This window comes from Lithobates pipiens, unplaced genomic scaffold, assembly GCF_037356315.1.
Source record: "Lithobates pipiens isolate NorthernLeopardFrog02 unplaced genomic scaffold, aLitPip1_a1.2 Scaffold_30, whole genome shotgun sequence".
NCBI lineage: Eukaryota > Metazoa > Chordata > Amphibia > Anura > Ranidae > Lithobates > Lithobates pipiens.
The window spans coordinates 147,167,361-147,188,450 of NW_027507791.1; the positions used below are offsets into that span (position 1 = coordinate 147,167,361).

At 46.5% G+C, this 21,090-nt stretch overlaps 1 protein-coding gene across 2 annotated transcripts in view; it reads right to left on the reverse strand.

The window, feature by feature from the left end:
- VPS18 (VPS18 core subunit of CORVET and HOPS complexes) overlaps positions 1-10,697 on the reverse strand; it is a 151,590-nt gene extending 140,893 nt beyond the window's left edge. The window contains exon 1 of one of the 2 annotated variants that reach the window (XM_077464926.1): positions 10,470-10,697. In XM_077464926.1, coding sequence (XP_077321052.1) covers positions 10,470-10,557 — 88 coding nt within the window. In that variant the 5' untranslated portion in view covers positions 10,558-10,697. The remainder of the gene's footprint in view (positions 1-10,469) is intronic. The other variant, XM_077464927.1, reaches the window with a different exon arrangement.
- Between the last annotated feature and the right edge of the window lie 10,393 nt (positions 10,698-21,090).

The window sequence follows — 21,090 nt, forward strand, 5'->3', positions numbered from 1 at the left end:
TTCAGTGTGAGCCAGGGCTAATAAATTGATCAGTGATATTATACACACACCAATTATGGCACTGGCACAACGGATAAACATCTAGGGCAGCGATGGTGAACCATGGCACCCCAGATGTTTTGTAACTACATTTCCCATGATGCTTATGCACTCCGCAGCATAGTGGGGCTGCATGAGAAATGTAGTTCCAAATCATCTGGGGTGCCAAGGTTTGCCATCACTGATCTAGGGCATTTAAGGGGTTTACGGTATGCCGTTTTCTACAAGAGATCGATTTATTTTCCATGCTTAGCATTCAAATGGACAGTAAAACAGTGTCTCCACTGTTTGGTTTTAACACCTATGCCATGTATGTGAACAAGACCTAAGATCTCTTCTACATCAGGCAAGTACCACTCTGTACAGCATTGGGCCCTGCCCAGCCATGGCATATTTCAGCTTCCCATAGACTGACAGACTACAGGCAGTGGGGCTGGGTGCAGTACCTGTGCTTTCCAGGTGCAGTAAAACAACAGGATTGGGTACACAGGAATTAGATGTCTCGGCTAATAGAATAGGCAACTCCCTGACCATTAGGGTGACTGTAAAGGCTCATTTACACTTTCTTCAACACACATTAAAGCACATACCGCTTCAATATGCTTTTACAATGCATTTTTGATGCTTCAGTGGTGCTTCTGTGATGCTCTTTTGAAGCTTTGGGGAAGCTTGCCAGATGTCCTCTGTGTGGATATCTCATACCTGTGTAGCGGCGGGCTCCTGAAGAGCACGCACGGTTTTTCAAAGTTAAAACTTTACCCAAACTACAGTTTGTTCAGAGCCTGAGCACAGGTGGGTGGGGGGGGGGGGGGGGGTGCTGTCTCTGGTGGCAGGCGTGTAACTATGATCTGGTCAGGCGCTTAAGTTACTCTCTTTCAGAGTCAGGTCAGTGGGAGTGGCCCTCTGGGAAAGGGTATTTAAGATGCGGACGTCACATGATTCGGGGTTCAGGTGTCTTATCATATAAGGTCCCCCATCAGATAGTGTCCGCTGTGTACTGCGCATGCGCAGTACATAGCAACACAGATTCCGAAAATAGCCGAGGATGAACGGCGCCTGCGCACTGAGTCCAGGTTCTAGCCCCACCATCCAAGTGGACATAGAGTAGGAATAAAAAAGAGCCGAGCGCAGCGAGGCTGAGCCCGAAGCGTGGCAAGTGAAGCTCGCCCACGAGGGGCCGTCTAATTTTCACAACCCTATGTCCGCTTGGATGGTGGGGCTACCACCTCCACTAACAGCGCAGGCGCTGCTCAGCTTCGGAAATTTTACGAAGCTTCTTCTGCGGACGCTATATGATGGCCGGACTGAATATGCCAGAACACCGGTCCAGTATGCTGTGCTGATTACATGGTCCTGGTCCTCCTGACAAGCCCCCGGGAAGCCTATGGCCTGGGATGTGGATCCATCCGACTTTAATGCCTCGGGGCTGGCTAGCCCAAGGCAAGGGAACCAAGGAAGGATTCCAAGGTGGATGGGTGCTGTCTCCAGTTCGGGAGAGACCCATTGGGCTTCAGGCATTCCAGGGGAGGACTCTTTAGAAGAACACCACATGTGAGTTTGGTTTTCTTAACAAGAGCCTGCAAGGGCTTAAGTAACCGAGAGAATCCGGTCTTGTGGATATCGCCAAGTAGGCTGAAAGATCCAGGTATCCTACAAGTGTTCTACAGCTTAGTTTCCCTACGTGTTCTGCAAAAACGTCGGTGATAAAGACATTGTTCCTGAGTAAACACCTTATTGGCGGCTAGGCCTTGCGAGAGAGGGACTGTCCAAACTGAATGTTCCTTCAGCTGCAAATGGCTATTCTCTGGATGCAGTCAAAGTAAGCAAGTTCCTTAACGTTTATAGGCTTTGACATTGAGAGTACCTTAATTCCTTTCCCACCCTCTGATCCCAAGTAAAAAGACTGTTCAATGGTTGAAGTTTGCAAATAAAATCCATTCAAGTGGATCTATTGTCAGTTTCAAGTTACTGGGTCATCTACCATGGGACATCCCCTACACGTGAAACAAGAAGAAGCAGAAGGTAACGGTAAGCCCAGAAATAACCAGCAGCTCCTTCGGGGGTTAGTGCTACACCTGCAAGATTCGTACCAGGTAGGGAAGGTCAAGACAATAGCATGTGGACCCTGTTACTCATGGGGAAAGACAAAGAAACCAACCCCCCAATGATATTAATTTCGATTGACGCCGAAAAGGCTTTCGATCGAGTTGATTGGTGTTTCATGATGGAAACCCTACAGAATGCAGGCCTCGGCCCAAAAATGCTGAAATTGATAAATAACCTATACACCCATCCGTCAGCTACAGTGGGGGTGAATGGGAGTATGTCATCCGCATTTGATATGTCAAATGGTACAAGGCAAGGGTGTCCCTTCTCGCCCTTATTATATGTGATTGCATTGGAGCCACTATTAGCAAAGATTCGTAATAATGCTGATATAGGAGGGGTTAGAATGGGGGAAGAATAACATAAAGCGGCATATGTGGATGACATACTCCTATATATGACCAATCCACGACTGTCGTTACCAAGTTTAATTAAAAAAAATAAAATAAAAAAAAAAAAAACACACAGAGAATATGGCGCACTCTCTAATTTTAAAATAAATCCAATTAAAACAGTCATTTTGAATGTAGGATTAGATAACCGGGAAGAGAAAAGCATACAACAAGAATTCCCCTTTACATGGGGAAAAAAAAAGAAATAACATATTTAGGGATTAAAATTACAAAGACACTTCACGAGTTATATCATGCCAACTATATTCCACTTTTATTAAATCAAAACATTGTTATGGAACATAAATAAAGGATCAATTACATGGATGGGAAGAATTAATATGTTGAAGATGGTGGTATTACCAAAAATCACATATATAATTTTAAGGCTTCCGATAAATATCCCAAATAGTTTTTTTAAAATAATAAAAACTTTATTTTTAAAATTTATATGGCAAAATAAAAAACCTAGGATAAAATATAAAATACGAACTAGAAAAAAAAATAGGGGGGAATGGCACTACCAGACATATATAGATATTATTTTGCAATTACTTTGGCGAGATTGGTGGAATGGACAAATCCAAGCACTAAAAAGAAATGGGTCAAAATGGAGGAGACACTTGATGGTTCACAATTACAAAAAAATATTTGGATTCCACCAAAATTTAGAATAGCTAGTAGTAGGGTACACGAAATTACTTTAACAACACTTAAAAAATGGGATGTAATACACCGGAAAAATAAATGGGTATATAACTCACCACTAATCCCTTTAGAGGGTACAACGTTTTTCACTCCAGGAAATGGCACACAATTAGGGAAACAAATGAAGGATTTACAAATAAAAGATATCACGCGGGACGGGAAACTAATGTTAAAACAAGATTTAATTAACTAGATGCTAACCGCCGGCCGTCAAATGACGGCCAGGCGGCGCACCTATTGTGGCGGGAGGCGGTCATATGAAAAAGCCGATCACTAAAATGTAAAACCGCGGTAACGAGATGTTACCGGGTTGTTCTCCCCCCCCCCCACACACACCGATCGTGTGTGAGGAGGAGATTGCGGTAACATCTCGTTACCACTTAGTGTACACCAATCACACTGATTGCCTGCCTGCCTGCCCCCCCCCCCCAATAAAGAGAACCTGTCACCGCCCCTTATAGTACCTGTCAATCACGGCCCATCAGGGTACCTGAGTACCCGTCACGGCCCATCCGAGTACCCGTCACCGCCCTTCAGAGTACCCAAATACCAGTCACCAGGCCATCAGAGTACCCGAGTACCTGTCACCAGGCCATCAGAGTACCCGAGTACCTGTCACCAGGCCATCAGAGTACCCGAGTACCTGTCACCAGGCCATCAGAGTACCCGAGTACCTGTCACCAGGCCATCAGAGTACCCGAGTACCTATTTGCAGCCCATGTCTCATAGAATATACATTGGGGTGTTTGCTTTCCAAAATGGGGTCATTTTGTGGGTAATTTCACTGTCCTGGTGGTCCAGGACCTTCAAAAGTGTGATAGGTAGGAATGAAATGAGATGTGTCATTTATGCTCCTAGAACGCCTGAACGTAATACTTCAATGTTCGGCCTCTCTATGTGGCCACGCTGTGGAAAAGTCCTACACATGTGGTATTGCTATACTCGGGAGGAGTAGCAGAATGTATTTTGGGTTGTAATTTTTGCTATATACATGCTATGTGTTAGAAATATCTTATAAATTGACAATTTTGTGTAAAAAATAAATAAAAGTTTTTTTTCTACATATTCCAAAAACTTCTGGAAAAAAATTAACCATTCAAAAGACTCATTATGCCTCACAGATACGTTGGGGTGTTTGCTTTCCAAAATGGGGTCATTTTATGGGAAATTCCATTGTCCTGGTACTCCAGGGCCTTCAAAAGTGTAATTAGGTGGTTGAGAAATGAGAAGCGTCATTTTTGCTCGTAGAACGTCCGAAGGTACTACATCAATGTTGGTGCTCTGTATGTGGCCAGGCTGTGTAAAAGTCTCACACATGGGGTATCGCCGTACTCGGGAAGAGTAGCAGAATGTATTTTGGGGTGTAATTTGTTGTATGCATATGCTGTGTGTGAGAAATAACCTGATAATATGACAATTTTGTAAAAAAAATAAAAATCTTCATTATGCAAAGAATTGTGGGAAAAAATGACAACTTAAAAAAACTCACCATGCTACTTACTTAATACCTTGGAATGTCTACTTTGTAAAAAGGGGTCATTTGGGGGGTATTTGTACTTTCCTGACTTGTTAGTGTCTCAAGAAATGAGGTACACCTGATGTACTGAAGGCCTGATCAGATATGATCAATTTTCAGCGATTGGCACCATAGTTTGTAGACTCTATAACTTTCACAAAGACCAAATAATATATACTAATGTGGGTTATTTTTACCAAAGATATGTAGCAGTATAAATTTTGGCCAAAATTTATGAAGAAAAATTACTCATTAGCAAAAATTTATGACAGAAACAAAGAGAAAGGCATTTTTTTCACAAAATTTACGTTTTATTTTATTTATAGCACAAAAAATAAAAAACCCACTAGTGATTAAATACCACTAAAAGAAAGCTCTATTTGTGTGGAAAAAAGGACGCAAGTTTCATATGGATGCAGTGTTGGATGACTGAGTAATTGTCATTCAAACTGTGAGACCGCTGAAAATTGGTCTGGTCAGGAAGGGGGTGTAACTGCACTGTATTGAGGTGGTTAATCATTATTAAAATCACTGCTCCTGAAAAACGTCCGTTTTTAAACCTTTTTTTGCATTGATCCATGTCCCCTGGGGCAGGACCCAGGTCCCCAAACACTTTTTAGGACAGTAACTTGCATATCAGCCTTTAAAATTAGCACTTTAGATTTCTCCCATAGACTTGTATAGGGTGTTCCGGTGTTCTGCCGTATAGTGTCCGGCCATCAAATAGTGTCCGGGCCGTACTCCGAAAATCTCCGAAGCTGAACGGCGCCTGCGCCATGAGTGGAGGTGGTAGCCCCACCATCCAAGCGGACATAGGGTTGTGAATATTAGAGGGCCCCTCGCAGACGAGCTTCGCTCGCCACGCTTCGGGCTCGGCCTCGTTGCGCTCGGCTCTTTTTTATTTCTACTCTATGTCCACTTGGATAGTGGGGATAGAACCTGGACTCACGGCGCAGGCACATAGTTGACAAACTTTAAGAGATTGGGAATATTTACAGATTCAACATTTTATTAAATTCTATCCCAAAACCAGTAAGAAACGAAAATATGCTTACAGCAATGGAAAAACTGTGTACAGGGAAAACAGTAGTAAAACATATTGTTTCACAGGTATACGATTTCCTCGCGGTAATAGAGGGCCACGGCACCATACCATCCATAGATAAATGGGAACAAGATTTGGGCTTCAAAGTAGATGAGACCCTGATGATTATTCAGTGCACAGTTATGTATCGGACACAAGATCAATAGAGGCTAACTATAAATGCCTGATGAGATGGCATTTAACACCAGATAAATTACACAGAATAGATCCCTTCAAATCTATACAATGTTGGAGAGAATGCAAATTACCCGGAACAACATTTCATCTTTGGTGGGAATGCCCGGAGGTAAAATACTGGCGTAACATAATAGATTATATAGAAATAATAACAGGGGAAAGAATACCTCTAGGACCCGGGGAGTGTCTGTTCCTAGGGGCAGAAGAAAAAACTAGTAATCAATTTAAAAAAAGAATAAAAAATACGCTAGTTCCTGTTTTGCTCAACGCGGCAAAAGCCTTAATACCTAAAAATTGGCTACAGGTAAAAAAAAAACCCCATTAGAGAATGGATACAAAGAATGGAATATCTAAGTAAAATGGAGGAAAACAAAATGAAGAGATATTGGGTAATTTGGAGAATATTTAAAAAGACGAAATATTATATACACAAGCATTAACAGAATAAAGTGAAATGGATTCAGGGAGGGCCAACAGATCAGGGAGAAGAGGGAAGGGGGGGGGGGGGGAGGGATAAATAATAAAAATAGCCTAGTAAATAAGATAAGGTATTACAATTATAAACGTAAGAATATTGAACGAGATGTTAGTTTTATCTTTATTTCTGGTTTTTCTTTTCTTTTTATATGTAATAAAACTTGGACTAAGTAATGAAAGAATAAAAGATAAGAAATTAAAAAAAGAAAGATTTATTGCCACAATGATGTGAAGTTGAATAAGAGGGATTCTGAGCGTCAAGTGCTACACCTGCAATTTCTCCAACACAAAGCAAACCTAAAGCTAAACAAAGCCTCTCAAAAACCACAAGTGACCTTTGTCATAGAGTTCTAGCACCATTAAAAATGACATGGGGTCGAATTTTTGAAGTAGCGCAAAAGGCAAGGTGTAAACAGGACTGCAAGCTAACCATTTTATTTAGTGACAGGGGCTTTGACTGGCATGCATAGAGCTTTAACCACTTGCCGACCGGCGCACGCCGATGTACGTCGGCAGAATGGCACGGGCAAGCATATTGGCGTACAGGTATGTCCAATTTTAAATGTCGCCCTGCCATTGCGAGTGCACCGCCGGCCCCCTGTGAGTCCAGTCGCGGGTCCCGCGGACTCGATCGCTGCAGGCATACCCGCTATCGTCTCACAGGGCGGCTGAACTGGGAGATGCCGTTGTAAACAGCATCTCCCCATTCTGCCTAGCAACAAGTGACGCTGATCTCTGCTCCATGTGATTGGAGCAGAGATCAGTGTTCACTAAAAGAAAGCCCAGCCCCCTACAGTTAGTAACACACCCCTACACTGTCACCCACTGGTTAACCCCTTCACTGCCAGTGTCATTTACACAGGAATCACTGCATTTGTATAGCAGTGATTGCTGTATAAATGACAATGGTGCCAAAAATGTGTCAATGTCTGATGTGTCTGCCATAATGTCGCAGTCACAATAAAAATCGCTGATCGCCACCATTACTAATAAAAAAAAAAATAAAAAAAAAAATAAAAATGTCATAAAACGATCCCCTATTTTGCAAACGCTATAACTTTTGCGCAAACCAATCAATAATCGCTTATTGCGATTTTTTTTTTACCAAAAATATGTAGAAGAAAATGTATCGGCCTAAACTGAGGGAAAAAAAATGTTTTTATATATTTTTGGGGGATATTTATTAGAGGTCGACCGATATTCGCAGTTTTTTAATTAATCGTCATTAGCCGATTGTGCTGATGAAAAGGCAGATTTAGAACTACAGCGTGACTTGAAAATGACTTCTGTATAGAAGTCAGTGCAAGTTGCCTCAGTCTTCATGGAAGCGCTTTCCTCCTCTCTGGGCAGTCTGCCAAGAAAAGAGTAAAAAGATACAATGTTAACACTTGAATGAATGAACTCCACTCAGTGTGTAGAGTTCTCAGTTTAATCATTTAAAGACTAAATCTTTTCTGACACTTGTTGCTTACAAGTAAAAATCCTTTATTTTCTGCCAGAAAATCACTTAAAGTGGAGGGCCACCCTGAAAACAAAAAAAAAAAATATTAAAAATAACAAAAAATCTAAAAAAAATAAATAAAAAAAATGAACATTTTTTTAAATTTTTTTTACTTACCAGAAATGCCTGTTGCTAGGCACATAATCCTAATCTTACTCTTCCTCCTCCGCGGAGATCTTCTGTCTTCTCTCCTCGTCACGGCGTCTTCTGGGTAATGGGTCGCGCTGTGTTCTGGGAACTGTGTGTTCCAGAACACAGCGCGTCCCATTCAGAAAGTGCTGCGGGACTCACGCATGCGCAGTAGGAAACGGGCAGTGAAGCCATAAGGCTCCACTGCCTGTTTCCCTTAGAGGGAATGGCGGCGCCGGGACCCGAGAACCGAGGGACGGGTCGGCCTCGGGCGGCCGACATCGCGGGCGCCCTGGACAGGTAAGTGTGTTTATTAAGTCAGCAGCTGCAGTGTTTGAAGCTGCTGACTTTTTTTTTTTTTTTTTTTGTTTTTTTTTTTTAAACGGCCCTCCTCTTTAAAACCCCCCAAAAATTATATATATTTTTAGCATCCTAGGGAATAAAATAGCGGTTGTTGCAATATTTAATATCACACGGCATTTGCGCAGGTCTTTTAAATTAAATTTTTTGGGGGGAAAAATTAATAATACACTAATGATATATATATATAAAAAAAAAAAAAAGTAAAGTTAGCCCATTTTTTTTCCTACAAAAGTTTTGACTACCTGTTTTCATTTAATATATAGTTTTTCTGTTTGTTTATCTAAATCATACATACAAGTAAACGGATTGGAGTTTTGTTTTGTTTAATAAATGTTTAAATGTAAGAAATTTTCTGTATCACTTATGAAGGCTGCTTTCACACTGGAGCGGGCAGGCATTGATGGTAAAATGCTGCTAGTTTTAGTGGCGCTATTCAGCTGCTAGTGGGGCATATATAACCCAGCTAGGGGCCAAGGAAGAGGTTAAATGCGCCCGTGAAGCACTGGTGCCAAATCGCATTGCATGCGCTTCGGCAGTAGTGGTGGCAAGTGCTGCTTGCAGGACTTTTTTTTTTTTTTTTTTTTTTTTTTAACATCCTGCCAGCGCATTGCCTCAGTGTGAAAGCCCTCTGCCTTTCACACAGACTGCAGGGGAGCCGTTTTTAAGGCACTTTACAGGCGCTCTTTTTAGCCCAAAAGCGCCTGAAAAACGCCCCAGTGGGAAAGGTGTCTGTTAGATTTTATGAGATGAAGGGGGAGATATATATATATATATATATATATATATATATATATATATATCCCCCTATCGGCCACCAAAAAAAAAAAAGAAAAAAAAAAAGGCATCATATATAGGCCGCCATTATTTCTAAATACCGGCATCGGACAGAGAAAAACACATATCGGTCGACCTCTAATATTTATTATAACAAAAATTAATGCTTTTTTTTTTTTTCAAAATTGTCGCTCTATTTTTGTTTATAGCGGAAAAAATAAAAACCGCAGGGGTGATCAAATACCACCAAAAGAAAGCTCGATTTGTGGGAAAAAAAAAAGAAAAAAAAAAGGATGCCAATTTTGTTTAGGAGCCACGTCGCATGACCGCACAATTGTCAGTTAAAGCTACGCAGTCCCGAATCGCAAAAAGTGGTCTGGTCTTTGGCCAGCAAAATGGTCCGGGCTGAAGTGGTTAGCCATGCCATGTTTTTAAAGCAGTTGTATAGTAATTTTTGGGACTTTTACCTACAGAAAAGCATATAATAAGGCTTACCTGTAGGTAAAAATTTCCTAAACCTGTGCGGTTTAGGAGATATTCCGCTCGCAATGCGGCGCTGACTGCAGCAGCGCATGCGCACAGATGATTCTCGGCTGAAAGCCCGGCAGACGCCGGACCCTGCCAGGAAGAAATCTCCCAATGCGCATGCACGGGAGTGACGATATCGCGGCTCTGGCTACTCAAAGCGCCGGAGCTGCGATACCCGGAAGAAACACAGAGCTCCCTCGACGTGGATCGGGCCAGATGTCAGGGCCTCGTTCTAAAGTAAGTATTGCATAATGAGCTAGTATGCGGTGCATACTAGCTCATTATGCCTTTTCCTTTGCAGGTGAGCGGAAAAAAAAAAAAAAAAAACACATCAGCTGGTATACAACTGCTTTAAGCAAGTGTAAACTAGCCCTCACACGAAGTATCACTAACACATGACATACAGGAATTCTTAAGAGAAAAGCATATAAGATGGTGATTAGCCACCAATGACGCTCTGCATCGGTTCTACATTAATCAGACAGCCTGAGGATGCGTGCAGGGTACAGACCATTCTTTGGCCTGCCTCCATGGAAGGCGACAACACAGATTTGCATTATCAGTGCTCTGGGGTGTGCAGATATCCGTCTGTTATGAAAACACAAGTCGCAGCGTGCAATGGACAAATATAGCCCATTATCTGTGATGCCTTACCAGAAAGCGGAATCCCAGGCACCCGAGTCTGGCTCGGAAGGTTGGACCGAGACAGGGAGTCCTCGTATTCCTCGAGAATGGAGGCCATCACCTGTACCGAGATAGTCTAACCGAAGGGCTTAACAACCGAACGAACAACTTCCGGTCTTCGACTAGATCATGTGATAGAGCAAGAGAAACTGTACGCCCAGCGAGCGTCATGTGACATGTAAGAAGTATACGTCCACCATCACGTGATATGTAAAGGGTGTATGCACAGCAGAGGCATTATTTTGGCTTCGTTGAGCTTGTGGTGGTGTAGTGTCACATTTTGCTGCCTATCACAGGATGCTACGGAAGTGACGTTGCCGCCAGAAATTGCGTACTGCGCATGCGCGATGCGTTCCAAACACTCACGCCGTGCGTTTCAACATAGTTTCGGCAATACAGTTCAGCGAAACCATCACATAATGTTACGGAAGTGATGTTACACACAACACAAACACTGGGCCGTTCGTTACAACACTAATACTTCCCTTGTTACCTAGTAGGTTTTTGCATTGCTGGGACTTGTAGTGCCTATCCTGAGCTACATGCTTCAATGTTCAGTGTCCTCATCCCTATCCCCATGCTTCAATGTTCAGTGCCTCATCCTTATCCCCGAGCTTCAATGTTCAGTGTCCTCATCCTTATCCCCGAGCTTCAATGTTCAGTGTCCTCATCCCTATCCGCGAGCTTCAATGTTCAGTGTCCTCATCCCTATCCCCATGCTTCAATGTTCAGTGTCCTCATCCTTATCCCAGAGCTTCAATGTTCAGTGTCCTCATCCTTATCCCCGAGCTTCAATGTTCAGTGTCCTCATCCTTATCCCCATGCTTCAATGTTCAGTGTCCTTATCCTTATCCCCGAGCTTCAATGTTCAGTGTCCTCATCCCTATCCGCGAGCTTCAATGTTCAGTGTCCTCATCCCTATCCCCATGCTTCAATGTTCAGTGTCCTCATCCTTATCCCCGAGCTTCAATGTTCAGTGTCCCCATCCTTATCCCCGAGCTTCAATGTTCAGTGTCCTCATCCTTATCCCCGTGCTTCAATGTTCAGTGTCCTCATCCTTATCCCTGTGCTTCAATGTTCAGTGTCCTCATCCTTATCCCTGTGCTTCAATGTTCAGTGTCCTCATCCTTATCCCCGAGCTTCAATGTTCAGTGTCCTCATCCCTATCCCCATGCTTCAATGTTCAGTGTCCTCATCCTTATCCCCGAGCTTCAATGTTCAGTGTCCTCATCCCTATCCGCAAGCTTCAATGTTCAGTGTCCTCATCCCTATCCCCATGCTTCAATGTTCAGTGTCCTCATCCCTATCCCTGAGCTTCAATGTTCAGTGTCCTCATCCCTATCCCCATGCTTCAATGTTCAGTGTCCTCATCCCTATCCCCGAGCTTCAATGTTCAGTGTCCTCCTCCCTATCCCCGAGCTTCAATGTTCAGTGTCCTCATCCCTATCCCCCTGCTTCAATGTTCAGTGTCCTCATCCTTATCCCCATGCTTCAATGTTCAGTGTCCTCATCGAAGCAGGGGGATAAGGATGAGGCACTGAACATTGAAGCACGGGGATAAGGATGAGGACACTGAACATTGAAGCACTGGGGTAAGGATGAGGACACTGAACATTGAAGCAGGGGGATAGGGATGAGGACACTGAACATTGAAGCTCGGGGATAAGGATGAGGACACTGAACATTGAAGCATGGGGATAGGGATGAGGACACTGAACATTGAAGCTCGGGGATAAGGATGAGGACACTGAACATTGAAGCACAGGGATAAGGATGAGGACACTGAACATTGAAGCACAGGGATAAGGATGAGGACACTGAACATTGAAGCACGGGGATAAGGATGAGGACACTGAACATTGAAGCTCGGGGATAAGGATGGGGACACTGAACATTGAAGCTCGGGGATAAGGATGAGGACACTGAACATTGAAGCTCGCGGATAGGGATGAGGACACTGAACATTGAAGCTCGGGGATAAGGATGAGGCACTGAACATTGAAGCACAGGGATAAGGATGAGGACACTGAACATTGAAGCACGGGGATAAGGATGAGGACACTGAACATTGAAGCTCGGGGATAAGGATGAGGACACTGAACATTGAAGCTCGGGGATAAGGATGAGGCACTGAACATTGAAGCACGGGGATAAGGATGAGGACACTGAACATTGAAGCACGGGGATAAGGATGAGGACACTGAACATTGAAACAGGGGGATAGGGATGAGGACACTGAACATTGAAGCTCGCGGATAGGGATGAGGACACTGAACATTGAAGCTCGGGGATAAGGATGAGGCACTGAACATTGAAGCACAGGGATAAGGATGAGGACACTGAACATTGAAGCACGGGGATAAGGATGAGGACACTGAACATTGAAGCTCGGGGATAAGGATGAGGACACTGAACATTGAAGCTCTGGGATAAGGATGAGGACACTGAACATTGAAGCATGGGGATAGGGATGAGGACACTGAACATTGAAGCTCGCGGATAGGGATGAGGACACTGAACATTGAAGCTCAGGGATAAGGATGAGGACACTGAACATTGAAGCTCGGGGATAAGGATGAGGCACTGAACATTGAAGCATGGGGATAGGGATGAGGACACTGAACATTGAAGCTCGGGGATAAGGATGAGGACACTGAACATTGAAGCTCGTGGATAGGGATGAGGACACTGAACATTGAAGCTCGGGGGTAAGGATGAGGACACTGAACATTGAAGCTCGGGGATAGGGATTAGTGATGGACGAACTTCCGACGGGACGTTTCGCGAACGCGAAACGCGAACGGACACAAACGTTCGCGAAAACGACCGTTCGCCGCGGGCTCCATTGACTTCAATGGGAGGCGAATTTCGCAAACCTTTAGGTCGAATTTGCGGCCACGGGGTAATTATTAGGGGGTAGCACGTAGTCCCACCACCTGGACAATAGCATAATACATGTATGAGGTGAATTTGGGATCGATAACTACAAGCATTTTTTTTTTATTTGGGAAATTGTTCTGACAATTCAGGACTATGGAGCTAATGAAGGCAATGGAGGAGAGGGAAGGTCAGGGACCAGGGTAGGCAAACAAGAGGGTGCAGGAGATACAGAGCACTGACAGCAGCACCGTAATACAGAGCACTGACATCAGCACCGTGACATACAGCGCTGACAGCAGCTCCGTGACATACAGCGCTGACAGCAGCTCCGTGACATACAGCGCTGACAGCAGCTCCGTGACATACAGCGCTGACAGCAGCTCCGTGACATACAGCGCTGACAGCAGCTCCGTGACATACAGCGCTGACAGCAGCACCGTGACATACAGCGCTGACAGCAGCTCCGTGACATACAGCGCTGACAGCAGCTCCATGACATACAGCGCTGACAGCAGCTCCGTGACATACAGCACTGACAGCAGCTCCGTGACATACAGCGCTGACAGCAGCTCCGTGACATACAGCGCTGACAGCAGCACCGTGACATACAGCGCTGACAGCAGCTCCGTGACATACAGCGCTGACAGCAGCTCCGTGACATACAGCGCTGACAGCAGCTCCGTGACATACAGCGCTGACAGCAGCTCCGTGACATACAGCGCTGACAGCAGCTCCGTGACATACAGCGCTGACAGCAGCTCCGTGACATACAGCGCTGACAGCAGCTCCGTGACATACAGCGCTGACAGCAGCTCCGTGACATACAGCGCTGACAGCAGCTCCGTGACATACAGCGCTGACAGCAGCTCCGTGACATACAGCGCTGACAGCAGCACCGTAAGCAGCCCCAGGAGGAAGTCAGCACAGCACAGGGATGGTGTGATCCCCTCATAATAAGAACCCCCAGGAGGAAGTCAGCACAGCACAGGGATGGTGGGAGCCCCTCATAATAAGAACACCCAGGAGGAAGTCAGCACAGCACAGGGATGGTGGGAACCCCTCATAATAAGCAGCCCCAGTAGAAATATGACACCGCTCAACCTCTTCAAAGAGGAGGGTAGGGGCATATAGTACGGTGTGCTTTTTTGGGTCAGGGAAGTGAGCCAAATGAATTAAGAAGGTCTGTGTGCTTGATTCCAAAAATTGTTTATAGACATATACATGGTCTACTGATCACATGTGTTGAATTCCTCCGAGATCCATGCCTCATTCATTTTTAGAAATGTGAGGTAGTTAACACTGTGGTGAGCTAGGCGAGTACGCTTATCGGTCACAATCCCCCCTGCTGCGCTGAACGTCCTTTCGGACAGGACACTGGATGAGGGGCAAGCCAACAGTTCGATTGCAAATTGGGCAAGCTCTGGCCAGAGGTCAAGCCTGCCCACCCAGTAGTCTAGGGGTTCATCACTCCTCAGAGCGTCCACATCGGCCGTTAACCCAATGTAGTCGGACACCTGACGGTCTAGGCGTTCCCTGATGCTGGATCCGGATGACACCTGTCGATGGGTCGGCTGAAAGAATGACCTCATATCCGAAGTCACCAACACATCTTCAAACCGGCCTCTTCTTGCAGGCGCTGTTGGATTGGTACCCGCAAATCCTTCTCTGGGAGTGGGAATTGCTCCTCTGCCAGCGCACGCAAAAGCAGAATGCAGCATTTCTCGAAGCAAGGCCTGGAAGTGCTGCATTCTGACAGCCCTCTGCGACGGCGGTAACATTTCCGCCATTTTGTGTTTGTACCGGGGGTCTAAGTACGTTGCCACCCAGTACTGGTCCTTGACCCTCATGCTTTTTATACGGGGGTCCCTATTAAAACACTGGAGCATGAAGGCCCCCATTTGCACTAAAGTGGAAGCGGTGTGGTGGCCTGGCTCCTGCTCATCATCCAGGATAATGTCGTCCTCTTCATTCTCCTCTCCCCATCCTCGCACAACAGGGATCCCAGAAAGGTTTAAAGCATGCTCTTCTTGCTCCTGCTCATCCGCCCCGGCACCATCCTCCTCTGACTCCTCATCAGACTCCTGTTGTTGACTTGTCTCAGATAGAGTAGCCCCCCCTGGGAATTCATCCAGCATTGCGACTTCCTCATCTTCCCGCTCCTGCTCCTCCACAGCCTGATCAATGACACGACGCAATGCACGCTCCAGAAAGAAGGCATAAGGTACCATGTCACTGATGGCGCCATGGCTGCGACTGACCAGTTTGGTGATCTCCTCAAATGGCCGCAGAAGTCTGCATGTGTCGCGCATGAGCAGCCACTGGCGCGGTGAAAAAAAACCCAGCTCCCCAGAACCGTTTCTTTCGCAGAGTTCATACAGGTAGACGTTAACTGCACGTTTCTGCTGGAGCAGCCTATCAAGCATATAGAAGGTTGAGTTCCATCGCGTCGGGCAATCGCAAATAAGACGTCTGACCGGCAGATGGTGTCGCCGCTGAATGTCAGCAAGGCGAGCCATGGCCGTGTAAGATCTTCTGAAATGGGCCGAGATTTTCCTTGCCTGCCGCAAGATGTCCTGGACCCCAGGGTATTTGACAAGGAATCGCTGCACGACCAAGTTTAAGACGTGTGCCATGCACGGCACGTGCGTGATTTTGCCCTGTTTCAATGCGCTAAGCAGATTGGCACCGTTGTCACACACCACTTTACCAACTGTCAAATTGAGCGGTGTTAGCCACTCATCTGCCTGTGAACGCAAAGCTGAAAGGAGTGCCGGGCCAGTGTGGCTCTTTGCTTCCAGGCACAACAGACGCAGCACGGCATGGCAACGTCTCACCTGGCATGTGGAATAGGTTCTGGGGAGCTTGGGCGGTGCAGTGGAAGAGACGCTAGCAGCGGAAAAGGAGGAGGCAGCTGAGGAGGAGAGGGAGGAGGATGGAGTAGGAGGAGGAGAAGAAGAGTCAGGCCTGCATGCAATCCGTGGCGGTAAAACCAAATCTACACGGGTGCCACGGGTTACATGCTTGACGGCCGTCAGAAGGTTCACCCAGTGGGCAGTAAAACTGATATACCTTCCCTGCCCGTGTTTGCTAGACCACGTGTCTGTGGTCAGATGTATCTTGGCACCGACACTGTGTGCCAGAGATACATTCACTTGCCGCTGAACATGGCCATATAGCTCTGGGATGCCCTTCTCTGAGAAATACTTCCTTCCTGGGACCTTCCATTGTGGTGTTCCAATGGCCACAAATTTGCGAAAGGCCTCCGAGTCCACCAGTTTATATGGCAGTAGTTGGCGGGCTATGAGTTCTGACAAGCCAGCCGCCAACCGTTGGGCAAGAGGGTTATCCGGCGTCATCATTTTTTTACGCTCAAACATTAGGCCCACGGAAGCCTGCCTTTTTGCAGAAAAATGTGAGCTTGGCGTGATGGAAGGTGGAGTGGAGGACAATTGTGAGGAGAGAGGAGAAGGAGAAGTAGAAGACGAGGCTGGACGGTGAGAGCCTGCAGTGTGGCTTTGTGTGTTCCGTTGCTCCCACTGGGCTCGGTGATGGCTGCTCATGTGCCTTCTTAAGGCGGTCGTCCCTAGGTGAGTATTGGGCTTACCGCGACTAACGCGTTGACTGCAAAGATTGCAGATGGCAACGCTATTGTCAGCAGCGGACACGTTAAAAAAAGCCCACACTGCGGAGCCATGTGCCGGTGTCCTGGGAGCGCCAGATGTGACCGTACATGGTCGATGACTCGCTCCTGATACATTTGCAGTCTGCTTTGTCCCTGCTGTGCAATGTAAGTCATTGCTGCTTCTCCTCCCTATCTGCTGGTCCATATCTCCCTCTGAACTCCCCTCCTCTTCCTCTCTTGTGGGCACCCACGTGACATCACTAGACACGTCATCATCAACGTCACCTTCCCCACCGCTATAAGTAGAGTAGGCAGCAACACCGGGGACCAACCTCCTCCTTGGGCTGATCTGGGTACTGGCGTCAGACTGCTGAGTAGCGCTTGTTGCTACCTCCTCTTCCTGATCCAATACCAAGAGTGGCTGCGCATCAGAAATGTCCTCTTGATATGGATCGGAAAATAATTCCAGTGACTCAAGCGGAAGGTATGTGGTGGTGGTGGTGGTGGTCGTGTTGTTGGTGGTAGTGTCTTTGGGGGTGCACATAGCAGAGAGTGAAGAAGAGGGTGCAGATCGAGAGGATGAGGAGGGTGCAGAAGAGTAAGGCTGAGCGAGCCACTCAACCAAGTCTGGTGCATCCTTTAAAGTAATTGAACGCACCTTCTGCAACTTCCCACTTTGGCTCAAGCCTGTTGCTCCTGCCCTACCCCTACCACCCCTGCGGAAGGGCCTGCCTCTTCCTCTGCATGTCATTTTTTAAATGACCCTGTGACAAAACTCTTAGTCCCTATACCGCTGAAGGACTGCTGCAGTATAGGTGAGCGGTCAGCAGTGGTGCACGTCAACCCTATCTATTGTGGACCTATAGCGGTCCTTACAGAACAGCAGACTGTACCGCACTCAAGCCTATGTACCGTAGCACCCTATACCAAGTTACCAGTCCTTATAAGAACTTTTGTGGACCAAGCAGGTTGTGTATTAGTGTTTAGCAGACTGTACGTCAGTCCCTATACCGCTGAAGGACTGCTGCAGTATAGGGCAGCGGTCAGCAGTGGTGCACGTCAACCCTATCTATTGTGGACCGATAGCGGTCCTTACAGAACAGCAGACTGTACCGCACTCAAGCCTATGTACCGTAGCACCCTATACCAAGTTACCAGTCCTTATAAGAACTTTTGTGGACCAAGCAGGTTGTGTGTTAGTGTTTAGCAGACTGTGCGTCAGTCCCTATACCGCTGAAGGACTGCTGCAGTATAGGGCAGCGGTCAGCAGTAGTGCACGGCAACCCTATGTATTGTGGACCGATAGCGGTCCTTACAGAACAGCAGACTGTAACGCACTCAGGCCTATGTACCGTAGCACCCTATACCAAGTTACCAGTCCTTATAAGAACTTTTGTGGACCAAGCAGGTTGTGTGTTAGTGATTAGCAGACTGTACGTCAGTCCCTATACCAATGAAGGACTGCTGCAGTATAGGGCAGCGGTCAGCAGTAGTGCACGGCAACCCTATGTATTGTGGACCGATAGCGGTCCTTACAGAACAGCAGACTGTAACGCACTCAGGCCTATGTACCGTAGCACCCTATACCAAGTTACCAGTCCTTATAAAAACTTTTGTGGACCAAGCAGGTTGTGTGTTAGTGTTTAGCAGACTGTGCGTCAGTCCCTATACCGCTGAAGGACTGCTGCAGTATAGGGCAGCGGTCAGCAGTGGTGCACGTCAACCCTATCTATTGTGGACCGATAGCGGTCCTTACAGAACAGCAGACTGTACCGCACTCAAGCCTATGTACCGTAGCACCCTATACCAAGTTACCAGTCCTTATAAGAACTTTTGTGGAACAAGCAGGTTGTGTGTTAGTGATTAGCAGACTGTACGTCAGTCCCTATACCAATGAAGGACTGCTGCAGTATAGGGCAGCGGTCAGCAGTAGTGCACGGCAACCCTATGTATTGTGGACCGATAGCGGTCCTTACAGAACAGCAGACTGTACTGCACTCAGGCCTATGTACCGTAGCACCCTATACCAAGTTACCAGTCCTTATAAAAACTTTTGTGGACCAAGCAGGTTGTGTGTTAGTGTTTAGCAGACTGTGCGTCAGTCCCTATACCGCTGAAGGACTGCTGCAGTATAGGGCAGCGGTCAGCAGTAGTGCACGGCAACCCTATGTATTGTGGACCGATAGCGGTCCTTACAGAACAGCAGACTGTACTGCACTCAGGCCTATGTACCGTAGCACCCTATACCAAGTTACCAGTCCTTATAAGAACTTTTGTGGACCAAGCAGGTTGTGTGTTAGTGATTAGCAGACTGTACGTCAGTCCCTATACCAATGAAGGACTGCTGCAGTATAGGGCAGCGGTCAGCAGTAGTGCACGGCAACCCTATGTATTGTGGACCGATAGCGGTCCTTACAGAACAGCAGACTGTAACGCACTCAGGCCTATGTACCGTAGCACCCTATACCAAGTTACCAGTCCTTATAAGAACTTTTGTGGAACAAGCAGGTTGTGTGTTAGTGATTAGCAGACTGTACGTCAGTCCCTATACCAATGAAGGACTGCTGCAGTATAGGGCAGCGGTCAGCAGTAGTGCACGGCAACCCTATGTATTGTGGACCGATAGCGGTCCTTACAGAACAGCAGACTGTAACGCACTCAGGCCTATGTACCGTAGCACCCTATACCAAGTTACCAGTCCTTATAAGAACTTTTGTGGACCAAGCAGGTTGTGTGTTAGTGATTAGCAGACTGTACGTCAGTCCCTATACCAATGAAGGACTGCTGCAGTATAGGGCAGCGGTCAGCAGTAGTGCACGGCAACCCTATGTATTGTGGACCGATAGCGGTCCTTACAGAACAGCAGACTGTACTGCACTCAGGCCTATGTACCGTAGCACCCTATACCAAGTTACCAGTCCTTATAAAAACTTTTGTGGACCAAGCAGGTTGTGTGTTAGTGTTTAGCAGACTGTGCGTCAGTCCCTATACCGCTGAAGGACTGCTGCAGTATAGGGCAGCGGTCAGCAGTAGTGCACGGCAACCCTATGTATTGTGGACCGATAGCGGTCCTTACAGAACAGCAGACTGTAACGCACTCAGGCCTATGTACCGTAGCACCCTATACCAAGTTACCAGTCCTTATAAGAACTTTTGTGGACCAAGCAGGTTGTGTGTTAGTGATTAGCAGACTGTACGTCAGTCCCTATACCAATGAAGGACTGCTGCAGTATAGGGCAGCGGTCAGCAGTAGTGCACGGCAACCCTATGTATTGTGGACCGATAGCGGTCCTTACAGAACAGCAGACTGTAACGCACTCAGGCCTATGTACCGTAGCACCCTATACCAAGTTACCAGTCCTTATAAAAACTTTTGTGGACCAAGCAGGTTGTGTGTTAGTGTTTAGCAGACTGTGCGTCAGTCCCTATACCGCTGAAGGACTGCTGCAGTATAGGGCAGCGGTCAGCAGTGGTGCACGTCAACCCTATCTATTGTGGACCGATAGCGGTCCTTACAGAACAGCAGACTGTACCGCACTCAAGCCTATGTACCGTAGCACCCTATACCAAGTTACCAGTCCTTATAAGAACTTTTGTGGAACAAGCAGGTTGTGTGTTAGTGATTAGCAGACTGTACGTCAGTCCCTATACCAATGAAGGACTGCTGCAGTATAGGGCAGCGGTCAGCAGTAGTGCACGGCAACCCTATGTATTGTGGACCGATAGCGGTCCTTACAGAACAGCAGACTGTACTGCACTCAGGCCTATGTACCGTAGCACCCTATACCAAGTTACCAGTCCTTATAAAAACTTTTGTGGACCAAGCAGGTTGTGTGTTAGTGTTTAGCAGACTGTGCGTCAGTCCCTATACCGCTGAAGGACTGCTGCAGTATAGGGCAGCGGTCAGCAGTAGTGCACGGCAACCCTATGTATTGTGGACCGATAGCGGTCCTTACAGAACAGCAGACTGTACTGCACTCAGGCCTATGTACCGTAGCACCCTATACCAAGTTACCAGTCCTTATAAGAACTTTTGTGGACCAAGCAGGTTGTGTGTTAGTGATTAGCAGACTGTACGTCAGTCCCTAT